Source organism: Scyliorhinus torazame, chromosome 14 (assembly GCF_047496885.1).
Source record: "Scyliorhinus torazame isolate Kashiwa2021f chromosome 14, sScyTor2.1, whole genome shotgun sequence".
NCBI lineage: Eukaryota > Metazoa > Chordata > Chondrichthyes > Carcharhiniformes > Scyliorhinidae > Scyliorhinus > Scyliorhinus torazame.
In genome coordinates, this window is record NC_092720.1 from 35,780,531 (window position 1) to 35,793,928 (window position 13,398).

General features: G+C 51.4%; 1 protein-coding gene across 1 annotated transcript in view; it reads right to left on the reverse strand.

Moving 5' to 3' along the window:
• Window positions 1–226: 226 nt before the first annotated feature.
• LOC140389634 (rhodopsin kinase grk7-a-like) overlaps window positions 227–13,398 on the reverse strand; it is a 41,258-nt gene continuing 28,086 nt past the window's right edge. The window contains exon 5 of the mRNA XM_072473926.1: window positions 227–1,733. Coding sequence (XP_072330027.1) covers window positions 1,382–1,733 — 352 coding nt within the window. The 3' untranslated portion in view covers window positions 227–1,381. The remainder of the gene's footprint in view (window positions 1,734–13,398) is intronic.

The window sequence follows — 13,398 nt, forward strand, 5'->3', positions numbered from 1 at the left end:
TCAGACTGGGAGGGAGCTGGGGTTGGACCTGGGGGAGTCAGTTCTGACCGGGAAGTTGGGGTGGGGGCTCGGATCAGGGTGGGAGGGGGGTGTCAGGTCAGTCCGGGCCGGGGGGGTCAGATTGGGCTGGATCGGGGAGTGGTTTGGGCTGGGCTATGGTAGGGGGTTCGGATTGGGCCAGCCAGACTGGGCAGGAGGGTTGGGTTGGACAAGAAGGGGGGGGGGGGGGGGGAAACGTCAGATTGGGCAGGAGTGGAAGAGAGGAATCGGGTTGGACCAGGGGGGGTTGGGGCGGGGGTGGCTTGGGTCAGACCGGGAGGAGGATAGATTGGGTCGGTTCAGCGGGGAGGTGGAGGGCGGGTGACGGTCAGGTTGGTATGGTGCGTGGGATACCCTGGGGGGGTCATGTGTGTGTGAGGTGTCCCGCAGCGAGACCAGATCTGTGTTTTTTAAATACTTACTCTGGATTTAGAAGTTTTTTTCCTTCTAACTCTCAGAGTAACAATCAGGGTAAAACTGGCAGAATCATCTGACGTTAGTGATTTAAATCACTTCTGTGGGATTCCCAGCCCAGTGGAATTGTCCAGAGGAAATTAACATTCCTGGGCAATTACCGGGTAAACCCTTACATGGGAACTTCCTAGAGTGAAACCCCAGAGCATCATTGGTGTACCCTCTAAATGCAACACCGGGGAACCAGGAAGTTATGGCCCATTAAGTCCACTACTTTTTTTTTACAACCCAGAAATGCATCACATCTGCACTCCCAATTTGCCACTTGAAGTACTATATTTTCATTTGGAAAAAAGTTAAATCCTAGCCACGACAACCGATTTTACTCTATGTTCTGCAACAAACTACTTTTGTCAATCACTACCATGTAATCTATTGGAGAGTGGAAGATTTCTCAAAGGAATTAAGTTGTTTTCTGTACATCTCACCCATACTCAATGCAGGAATGGGAACCAAACCAAATTCAGAACTGAATTTTGCCCAAATCTGATTTTTTTTCTGTCAGATTTCTTTATCTATCACAGGAATTGGCAACATGCATGCTCAGAAAGACAAAAGTATATCTGTACATGTCCAGCTTTGCTCGATGTTTCTTGTCATTTGCTCCCTGCAGTTTATTTGGTGACTACAACAATATTTGATGCCAGTTTTTAGAAAAATAATTTTTTCATTGCAACTATACTGTCAGGTATATATGTTTCCACTATTCCTAAAAGTCCAGTGGGGTGTTTAATTACTACACATTACTTTTACTGTTGCTGATTGGAAACTATCTATTTACTGTGTCTTAGTCAGAGACAGAAGCAAATTCGGATCACAACTTCCTGGTGGCCTGGAGACGGGTGAGGTGCAGGAAAGTAAGGAAATGTCACAGAATTGTACATACACCCGATTTCCCCTCCCCAGAGCCATTTACCATTCCACCTATCTTTGACTCTCTCCTCGTGGAGTCATTGAGTTCATCAAATAGGCCACATTCGATAATTTCTTCCTGCCAAGGGATGGTGACCGCACCTGTGGAAAACGTCTTGTAGAACTGTTTATCCTGGCCAGTGATTTCAATGCCTTTGATCTCAGAGAAGTCAGCAATGTCTCCAAGGTCCTTACAGTACACTGTAGAAGGGTCTGGCACAAAGGAAGGATCAATGAGTCCAGCTTCTAATCGTTGAATGTTGATTGATTTGAAGAAAGGGTGATTTCTAGGGTCATCGTTTTCTCTCCTAAAATGAAAACATGGGAGAAAATACATGTGAATAACCTAAGTTTTTAGCTGTTATTATTGTTCAGATGTTGTATGAATCATATATCACTTGGTCAGTTTTAGAGAAAAGAAGCCTTGATGCCTGATGCCCTGTCACGGTAGCACAGTGATTAGCACTGTTGCTTCACAGCGCCAGGGTCCCAGGTTCGATTCCCGGCTTGGTTCACTGTCTGTGCGGAATCTGCACGTTCTCCCCGTGTCTGCGTGGGTTTCCTCTGGGTGCTCCGGTTTCTTCCAACAAATCCAGACAGACGGGCTATTAGGTGAAATGGACATTCTGAAATCTCCCTCAGTGTACCAGAACAGGCGCTGGAATGTGGCGACTAGGGGATTTTCACAGTAACTTCATTGCAGTGTAAATGTAAGCTTACTTGTGACAATGATAAAGAAGAATTTGGAGACTTGACTGAGTAAGAAGGAAGCTGTAATTCACAGAGAGATCTGGGGCGGGATTCTCCGTGAATTGGCACGATGGGCCGAACCTGGCGGTAAGAACAGTGCGAATGACTCCGGCGTTGGACCCCCCGGAACGTCGCAAATTCTCCGGCCGGGAATGGGCTATCAGCGGCGTGACACCATTAGCGACGGCGTCACCTGTCATGGACGTGCAAGCCGTCAGTGACGCCGCGTGGCGTCGCAGCACAAAGGACGGCCCCCGTGTCACAGCACAAAAGATGGCCCCCCCCCCCACATCGCAGCACAAAAGACGCTCCCCCCAGCGTCGGAGACCCATCAAAATGGCCGCCCGCCGCGCAACGCCGAGATTCCAGGAGCGGGATATCGAGGCGTTCCTGGAGGCAGTGGAGCAGAGGAGGAAGGCCCTGTACCCCGGACACGGCCGCAGGGTCGCACCACGCCTCAGCTGGCACCTGTGGAGGGAGGTAGCAGAGGCCGTCAGCGCCGTGGCCGTGACAGCAAGGACAGGTGTCCATTGTCATAAGAAGATCAAAGACCTTGTCAGGGCAGCCAGGGTGAGTACCCCCCCCCCCCCGCCACCTCTGATGGGCAGCACAGCCCTAGGTGCAACCGATATGGCTGCACCCACCCATGCAGGCTGCAGTGGCAGAATAGGTTGTGAACCTCTGCCAACATACACACAACCGCTGGTCCACATGTATATGTCTACCTAACACTGTTGCCCTTTATCCCTGCCATCCTCCCGCCCCCCCCACAGGAGAAGCGCGCTCACAACAGCCGGGAGCGCGAGAGGACCAGAGGGGGTCCACCTGAACTGCGGCCACTCACCATCCATGAGGAGAGGGCCCTGGAATGTGCAGGCGGACCCGAGGACCGGGAGGTTGCGGATGCAGAGGTCGGGCGCGCACCACCAAGTGAGACCCCCCACTGCCTGCCCCCCTTTCCCCCTTCCCCCATATTCCCCTCCCCCATATCATCCTTATCCCCCTTCCTCCATATACCCCTTCCCCCATATCCTAGCTAAAGGTAGACAAGTCTCCTGGCCCTGATGGAATGCATCCCAGAGTGCTAAAAGAGATGGCTAGGGAAATTGCAAATGCACTAGTGATAATTTACCAAAATTCACTGGACTCTAGGGTGGTCCCGGTGGATTGGAAATTAGCAAACGTCACACCACTGTTTAAATAAGGAGGTAGGCAGAAAGCGGGTAATTATAGGCCAGTGAGCTTAACTTCGGTAGTAGGGAAGATGCTGGAATCTATCATCAAGGAAGAAATAGCGAGGCATCTGGATGGAAATTGCCCCATTGGGCAGACGCAGCATGGGTTCATAAAGGGCAGGTCGTGCCAAACTAATTTAGTGGAATTTTTTGAGGACATTACCAGTGTGGTAGATAACGGGGAGCCAATGGATGTGGTATATCTGGATTTCCAGAAAGCCTTTGACAAGGTGCCACACAAAAGGTTGTTACATAAGATAAAGATGCATGGCATTAAGGGGAAAGTAGTAGCATGGATAGAGGATTGGTTAATTAATAGAAAGCAAAGAGTGGGGATTGATGGGTGTTTCTCTGGTTGGCAATCAGTAGCTAGTGGTGTCCCTCAGGGATCAGTGTTGGGCCCACAATTGTTCACAATTTACATAGATGATTTGGAGTTGGGGACCAAGGGCAATGTGTCCAAGTTGGCAGATGACACTAAGATGAGTGGTAAAGCAAAAAGTGCAGAGGATACTGGAAGTCTGCAGAGGGATTTGGATAGGTTAAGTGAATGGGCTAGGGTCTGGCAGATGGAATACAATGTTGACAAATGTGAGGTTATCCATTTTGGTAGGAATAACAGCAAAAACTATTATTATTTAAATGATAAAATATTAAAACATGCTGCTGTGCAGAGAGACCTGGGTGTGCTAATGCATGAGTTGCAAAAAATTGGTTTACAGGTGCAACAGGTGATTAAGAAGGCAAATGGAAATTTGTCCTTCATTGCTAGAGGGATGGAGTTTAAGACTAGGGAGGTTCTGCTGCAATTGTATAAGGTGTTATTGAGGCCACACCTGGAGTATTGTGATCAGTTTTGGTCTCCTTACCTGAGAAAGGACGTACTGGCGCTGGAGGAGATTCGCAAGGTTAATCCCAGAGCTGAGGGGGTTGGATTACGAGGAGAGGTTGAGTAGACTGGGACTGTACTTATTGGAATTTAGAAGGATGCGGGGTGATCTTATAGAAACATATACAATTATGAAGGGAATAGATGGGATAGATGGGGCAGGTTGTTTCCACTGGTGGGTGAAAGCAGAACTAGGGGGCATAGCCTCAAAATAAGGGGAAGTAGATTTAGGACTGAGTTTAGGAGCAACCTCTTCACCCAAAGGGTTGTGAATCTATGGAATTCCTTGCCCAGTGAAGCAGTAGAGACTCCTTCATTAAATGTTTTCAATATAAAGATAGTTAGTTTTTTTGAAGAATAAAGGGATTAAGGGTTATTGTGTTCGGGCCGGAAAGTGGAGCTGAGTCCACAAAAGATCAGCCATGATCTCATTGAATGGCGGAGCAGGCTCGAGGGGCCAAATGGCCTACTCCTGCTCCTAGTTCTTATGTTCTTATGTTCTTATCACCCATATTCCCCTTCCACCATATCCCCCCCTGCCCCCTATCCCCATCTGCGTGTCTAACCATGCATGCTGTTTTGTGTATTGCAGGACCAAACGTCGACCCACCCATCCCCGCCGATGGAGGTCACCCCCAGGACAATGCAGGGCAGCCAGGGGCAGACCCGGCCCATCAGGCATACGACACCCCTAGGATGATCCAGGGCGGCCACGAGCCAGGGACAGACCCAGAGCACCAGGGAGACGACGCCCCCATCTAGTGTGGGTGCGGCGACGCCGGCGGGTCAGACCCACGATGAGGTGGGCAGCCACAGGAACAGGCCCCCGTCACAGCCGACCCAGGACACACCTACCCAGGACACACATACCCAGGACACACCTACCCAGGACACACCTACCCAGGACACACCTACCCAGGACACACCCACCCAGGACACCGACGCACAGGACACTGACGCACACAACACCCACACACACCACTCCAGGGGACCCTGGACTTCGGGTCGGATGAGGAGCACGCCATTACGCCACTGCCATCTCCTACATGCTCCACCATTGCAGAGACACTCACCTCGGTTGGGCACTTTAGCGATGAGGCATCTGGGACACTAACTGGTGTGCACAACACAGCCGTCCCGGTACAGCAGGTGGAGGCAGGAGCAGCCGAGGGGCCGGGTGGTCAGAGGGCAGCCCAGCCCAAGCGAACATCTGCTGCCCAGGCGGGTCCCAGATTCCTGGAGTTACCCCACCCACCCATAGACCCGATGCAGTCACGGACCAAAGGACGATCGAAGGGGGTGACGGCCAACTTGCGGCAGCTGCAGATGCAGGTGGAGGAGTCCACCCGCGTGCAGGAGCAGGGAGTGGTGCCGGTCATGCGTGCCACCCAGGCCGAAACCGCACGGGTGGCGTTCACGGTGGAGGCAAGGGGTGCGACGGTGTCAGACATGGGTCGCAGTATGCAAGGCCTGGGGCATTCCGTGCGGGCGGCGGCCGTGGCCCAGGACATGTCTGCCCTCTCACAGACAGCCATGAGCCAGAGCCAGCAGCAGATTGCAGAGGCGCTCAACGCCATGGCCCAGTCTCAGCAGGCCATGACGCAGTCCCAGCAGGCCGTGGGCCAGTCTCTGCAGGCCATCACTGAGGGCATCGAAGCCATTGCCCAAGTGCTGGCCGGCGTCGCCCAGACACAGACAGGGATGGCCAACTCCCTGAGCTCCATGGCTGCAAACTTGCAGACCCTTATTGATACCAGGACGGGCCTCCAGGACTGGCAGCGCCAGGTGTCGGGTGGGCCTTGGATGCTCGGTCCGTTGGCATCCCGACCCATGTAGAGGCCCGGGGGCCATCGGGCACCCCGAGGGAGGAGGGGGTGCTGGGGCCCGTTCCGGGTCCCCCTGTAGGGGAGGCCCCGGAACACCGCGACACCTCGGACTCCCCCCCTTCCATCCCAGGTGCATCTGGTGGTTCCGCCATCCCAGTTGCCCGAGCCGCAGCCTGGCCCATCTAGGTCGGCTCGCCCCAGGAAACGGCCGCCAAAGGGGTCACATGGCAGGAATCACAGGAGTCCACCTCCAGTTCTGCTGTACAGTCTGGGGAACCACCTAGATATAGTCAAAGGGCCCGTAAGGCCAAAAAATTAGACACTGAGGAAGTTGGGTATAGGGGCTAGGGCACGTGTATTAACTGTTTGTTATTGAAATCACTTTCACACCTACAGAAGCTGCCTTTGTGCTCTGTCCGATGCGTGCGGGGGTGTGGTGTGAGGTGAGCGCCAGTTGTGTGTGAGGGGTGATAGAACGTCGGCCTCAGATGAGTGTGCCCCCCCTCCTCCAGGGTCGCCCTCGCCATCCCCCCGGGCAGACGACGGGACCCTGTGCTGCAGTGTCACGGTCGCATGCAGGGACGGTCCGGGTGGAGGGTGGTACTGTGGCCATGGGTCAGATATTGTCCAACGGTGTATAGCCCAGAGCTCATCGCAGAGCCGGTTGTCATCATCCTCCGTAGCCTGCAATAGACACGCTTCCACCGGCGACCGTGTGAGCCCGGCCCGTTGTGCCGCAGGTGGATGTGCAATGGAGTGGGATGAGGGTGGTAGGCTGGTGGGTGGGTGGGGTGAGGGTGGTAGGCTGTTGGGTGGGTGGGGTGAGGGTGGTAGGCTGGTGTGCAGTCTGTGCCCATACACGGCGATTCCCACGCCCCCCTAGTCCATGAACCGGGTGGCTATCAGCTTGTCTCGTGCCCGGCCCAGCCAATAATGGTGGGCAGCCTCCCGTCCATGTCCAGCCCATCTGTCCTCTCCATTGCCCCCATCCTCCTCATCTGGGGAGGTCTGCGCCTCGTCTTGTTGCTCCTCCCCTTCCCCCTCCTCTGCCTGCAGCACATCGCCCCTCTGCGGGGCTATGTTGTGCAGGACGCAGCAGACCACAACGATGCGGCCGACCCTATCTGACGGGTACTGGAGGGCCCCTCCAGAGCGGTCCAGAAGTGCATCTTTAGCAGCCCAAAGCACCTCTCTATCACACCCCTGGTTGCTGCATGGGCATCGTTGTAGCGGTTCTCCACGTCAGTCTGTGGCCTCCGTTTTGGCGTCATCAGCCATGACCGCAACGGGTAACCCCTGTCGCCCAGCAACCAACCCCTCAGCAGGGGGTGGGGCGTCCGTCGAACATGGTGGGGATGAAAGACTGTGCCAATACGAATGAGTCATGTACACTGCCCGGGTACCGGGCGCAGATGTGCAGGATCATCATGCGGTGGTCGCAGACCACCTGAATGTTCATGGAATAGGTCCCCTTCCTATTCGTGAACACGGCCCTGTTATCTGCAAGTGGCCGCAAGGCGACGTGCATCCCATCGATCGGCCCCTGGACCATGGGCATCCTGGCCACGGCAGCGAAGCCCGCTGCCCGGGCATCCTGGCTGGCCCGGTCCACAGGGAACTGTATGTAGCGGTCCGCAATGGCATATAGGGCGCCTGTCACTGCACGGATGCACCGGTGCACAGATGCCTGCGAGATGCTGGACAGGACCCCACTCGGTGCCTGGAATGACTCCATGGCATAAAGGTTCAGGGCCACCGTAACCTTGATGGCCAAGGGGAGAGGGTGTCCTCCCCCAGTGCCACGCGTTGACAGGTGTGCCATCAGGTGGCAGATATGGGCGACGGTTTCCTGGCTCATCCGGAGTCTCCTCCTGCATGCTGGGTCCGTGAGGTACTGATACGACGAGCCGGTACACACAGGGCCTCATCGGGCATCTCCGTCGCCGTGGCACCACCACCTCCTCCTCCTCCTCATCCTGTCGGGTGGGCGGCCCTCCAGCCTGGGCTCCTGCCACCTGCCTCCCTGCAGCATGCTCCTCTGCGGCAGCCTCCGCCGCCTCCCCTGGCACGCTCCTGCTCCCCCAGGGCAACCTGTAGAAGTGCGGTTCCCGCCACGGCGGCCAACATCGCTGGGTAATGACCAAACATAATGGCCTTCAGGGGGTGGGGGTGGGGGAATAGGCGACATATCATCATTGCCCATAACCCCCCCCTCCTGCAGCCAGGTGCCATGGGCTGCATGGTCAAGACTGTTGGAAGCTGGCACCTGGCCAGGCGGGCAACCTCCCCAAACCCCCCCACCCCCCCTCCCCAGCATCTGCCCTCTCCACCCCAGCACTCGCCCCCCCCCCTCCCTGGCACTTGACCCCCTCCTCCCTAGCACTCGCCCCCCCCCTCCCCAGCACATGCCCTCCCCCAGCATGCGCCCCCCCCTCCCCGGCACTCGCCCTCTCCTCCACGGCACTCGCCCTCTCCTCCCCGGCACTTGCCCTCTCCTCCCTGGCACTGGCCCCCCCCTCCCCAGGACGCACCCTCTCCTCCCCGGCACTTGTCTCCCCCCCCCCCCCTCCGCTCCCCAGCACTCGCCCCATCCAGCCCGGAGAATTCTGGCGGCCCCGGGGCCCATTGCGTCTCCCCAGTCCTCGCCATTCTCCAAGGCGGGCGGCGCGATTCACGTCGATGGGATTTTTGGGGGTCCAGAGAATTCGGCAGCAGCCAGGGGCGGGATTCACGCCGCCCACCGGCGATTCTCCAACCCAGCAGGGGGGTCGGAGAATCCCGCCCCAGATGCGTTAAATCTTCACACCCATCATTTATTCCAGAATTACAAAAGAAAATCTGGAAAAGATATGCCAAATGAAAACCACGTTAATGGATACACTTTTCATTTTGTGCATCATTGAGTACTCGAAGTTCCGATTCATCATACATAACGTTCCAGTCAAATTAATTACTTCAGATATTACAGGAATGTTCCAGGAGAAATGCATGAAAACATACTGTCAGTTTGCATAATTATCTAACAGTCCCACGTAGAGGGAAAAAAATAGAATTAGGTATTTCTCTTTGCAATCTGCAATGACTGTGCCTTGTATGAAGGGGATTGCAGCCATGAAACCTGGTTGAAAACGGAATAAGTGTTTGTCTTGTGAGAGTCATGTTACAAGGACATAAACAAGGGACCATTTAGCAATCTGTACTCAGTAATTGTCTATTTTATATAGTAGAACCTATGTACGTGTAACTGACATTGTAACAACATATGAAGCATTAAATGCAATCTTTCATGATAGCAAACTGGGAGACTATTATCCATTGAAAAGAAATTCAAGTGTAGCTTGGAGTGGGTTCAACTATAAATTATTTGTTGCTATTGACAAAGGTGAATTTTATCCCCTTGATCTGACAAAGCTTTTTAAATTGTTGAATAAGGTGGAGTTAGTTCACAGAGTAGCCGTGATCTCATTGTATGGCAGAACAGGCTCAAGGGGTTAAATGGCCCCTAATCTGTTCCTCTAAATACCAGAAAACAGAATTCAGGGATCATTTACAGTAGTAGGCCATTCGACCCACTGAGTACCTGCCAGCTCCCCACAGAGCAATCCAGTCAGTCTGACTCCCCTGTTCGATTTCCATAACCCTGCAAGGGGCAGTACGGTAGCACAGTGGTTAGCACTGTTGCTTCACAGCGGCAGAGACCCAGGTTCGATTCCCGGCTTGAGTCACTGTCTGTGACGAGTCTGCACGTTCTTCCTGTGTTTGCATGGGTTTCCTCTGGGTGCCCCGATTTCATCCCACTGTCTAAAGATGTGCAGGTTAGGTGGATTGGACATTCTGAATTCTCCCTCATTGTACCCGAACAGGCGCCGGAATGTGGCGACTTGGGGATTTTCACAGTAACTTCATTGCAGCGTTAATGTAAGCCTACTTGTGACACTAATTATTTTTAAGTTCATTTCCTCCAAGTGCCCATCCAATTTCCTTTTGAAATAAAATTCCAAAAGGTGATGCACAGAAGTCGTTGCAATTTTTGGCAAAACTAGCAAATCGTAAAACCAAATTACTGCAGATGCTGGAATCTGAAAAAAGCAGAAAATGCTGCACAATCTCAGCAGGTCTGACAACATCTGTGGAGAGAGAAGGGGAACTAACGTTTTGAGTCTGGATGACTTTTTGTCAAAGCTTTGACTCAACATTAGCTCCGTTCTCTCTCCACAGATGCTGTGAGACCTGCTGAGATTGTCCAGCATTTTCTTTTTTATTCTAGAAAATTGTAAATTTGTAAGCCAAACTGAGTATCATTAATTTGAATCTGATGAATGCTGAAATACAGGGGAAGTAAAGTGGGTTTGTGATGCTGCTGAATTTCCCTGGGTCAAGGTACATTTGGGGTTCTGCTGGGATCCCTGCCAGCTATAGGAAGGAACACTGCTGCAGATGAATATCTGCATCTTTACTTTTTAAGCCCACAGCCGAGACCCATATAAAAAGAGTTGAGAAAATCAAGGCCCTTTTTTCCTATGTACTGACTTCAGGGAATAAACCTGGCTGGCGGATTGACAGAGGCATTAGTGGCAAGAAGGAGGATCTGAGCTCCACATGTACTGACAAGGTAAAGGAAAAATCCAGCGAACTTTGCAAGCTATTAAAAAGGGAACACGAAGAATGTAATATGAGATGCAAAGTGGCTATCAAATCTAAACAGCAGAAACTTTTACAAACATATGTAATAATCTAATAATCTTTATTATTATTAATAAGTCACAAGTAGGCTTACATTAACATTGCAATTAGGTTACTGTGAAAATCCCCTTGTCGCCACACTCCGGCACCTGTTCGGGTACACAGAGGGAGAATTCAGAATGTCCAGTTCACCTAATGAGCACATTTTTCAGGACTTGTGGGAGGAAACTGGAGCACCTGGAGGAAACCCACGCAGACACAGTGAGAACGCGCAGACTCCGCACAGACAGTGACCCAAGCCAGGGATCGAACCTGGGATCCGGCCGCTGTGAAGCAACAGTGTTAATCACTGAAGAAAAGATAGGTAGGACACATGGGGACTCGTTAAAGACTAAAGTTGTTGACTAAAGTTCCTATAAGAAAATAAGGAAATGGCAAACTGGATAAATGAATACATAGTATCTGTTTTCCCAATGGAGGAAGGGGACTGCATGCCAGCAATGCCAAAAACCTAAAAATAAATCACAGGGGATGAACTTATTGAACCTAATATAAATAACGGGACTTAAGATTGACAAATCTCCAGGACCCAATGGTTTCCACGCTGGTGTATTAAATTAATAAGATGGTAAATTGTACATTAATTAGTCATCATTTTCCAAAGCTTTAGATGAGAGATGTGTGTGTTTGGTTGAGAGCATCGCAAATGTCGCTGAATTGTTTAAGAAAGGAAGGGGGTGGTGTTTGCCGAGGAACTACAGACCTGTCAGTTTAACATCACTCATTCCCTCTTTGCTGATGGGCCAAAATGCTTGAACTATCTTTTTAATAGCATTGTGCAGCAGCAGTTCATGAAGTAGGCTCACCACCACATTCCCAAGAGGATGGGCAATAGATGCTGGTTTTGTCAGTGAAAGCCAGATCCTGGAAATTATTTTTTTTAACTTGTAGGGAAGTTATTAGAATCTTATCATAGGAAACATGTAACTTCCCTTGGTACTGATAGTTGCCGGGGGATGGGGGGGCATTCAATGGGCCAGAGGGTGCCCGATCAGGTCCCCCCAAGCTCGCAAGGAGTTTGCAAGCTTCCACTGGGTCATCTCACCACTTGACATCAGGCTTCCTCCCCTTCTGCCAGAAGCTACGGGATGAGGTCCTTAACTGACACTTAATTGACTACTTGGTTGGCTTCAGGGTGGGAAAGTCCTTGACCTTCCCTGCCTCCTGACTGAATCATGGAAATTAGGACAGTAATGGAGACTCAACTCTTGCCTCTCTAATCGATTCTATCGGCACCCCCTACTTCCCAATCTACTCCTGTGGGCCTGATTTGATTCCGTCTTGGGTGACTGCTTTGTGAAGCACCAACGGTCAGTCTGCACTGTACCCCTGCGCTTCCAGTTGCTTGCCATTTTAATTCGTCATCTTATTCTCATTATGACAGTGGCCTGTTGCAGTGTTCCAATGACGCTCAACACAAGCTTGAGGAACAACACCTCATCTTTTGTCTGGGCACGTTACAACCTTCTGGACTCAGCATTGAGTTCAACAAATTTGGAACATATCCACTGCACCCATTTTGTTTTCCCTGCTTTGCTGCTTTGGTCCTTTTACCTGTTTTTTTCTCTTATTCCCTTTGCTTTTGGCCAGCTGCTATTCGTAATCCTGCCATTTACACTTTTGCGAGACAAATTATTTGTTTCTATTACCACTCCCCTTTGCCCAACATCATGAAATATTTTAGCAATTAATCTTCCCCGTCTTCCATCCTATCACGGATCTTCCCTTTCTTCCCCTCAGTTCTCATGAAAGGTCACAGAAGTTAAATATTAAAACTGCTCTTTCTCCATAAATGCTGCCAAACCCGCTGAGCGTTTCCTGTTTATATTACAACCTATGACTTCTTTGGCCCTCAGTGTCGGATTTGGGGGTATCCCCAAAGATGCGCTGGGGAATCTCTCTCTCTGAAGTTCCTAGGTAAGGGTTTACCTAGCACATCACCAGAAGCTCTAACCTTTCCTGGACAACTGCGCTGAGCTGCTAACCATCCAACAAAGCGTTTTAAATCACTAACTTTTGATGATTCTGCTAGTTTTTCACCAGTAGTTACTCTGAAAAAGTTAGAAGAAATAAAAGCACTTCCAACCGTAGTGAAAGTATTTTAAACACCCAGACCAAGCGCAGAATGGAAACAAGCCGCTCACTGCAGAGGCTCCACCCCCTGACTAATCCCCCTCCCCAATATGGGATTCCCCCACCCCTGATATCACCCCCCCCCCCCCCCCGAACTCCCAGAGCAGATCCCTCCACCTTCCAGAGCAGACCCACCCCTCCCACCCAACTGGTTTATAAAAGAGTGTTTTGATGGAAAGGAATGACATTATGTAACATTGGAGTTATTGCTGCAGATGGACACAGCGGAATGTACTCTTATTCACCTGGCTACAGTAAATGGATACATGCCTTATTTCTAGTATTAATTATATTTCAGAGTGTGTGGCATAGTGCTCATTTATGTAATAATAATAATAATAATCTTTATTGTCACAAGTAGACTAACATTAACACTGCAATGAAGTTACTGTGAAAA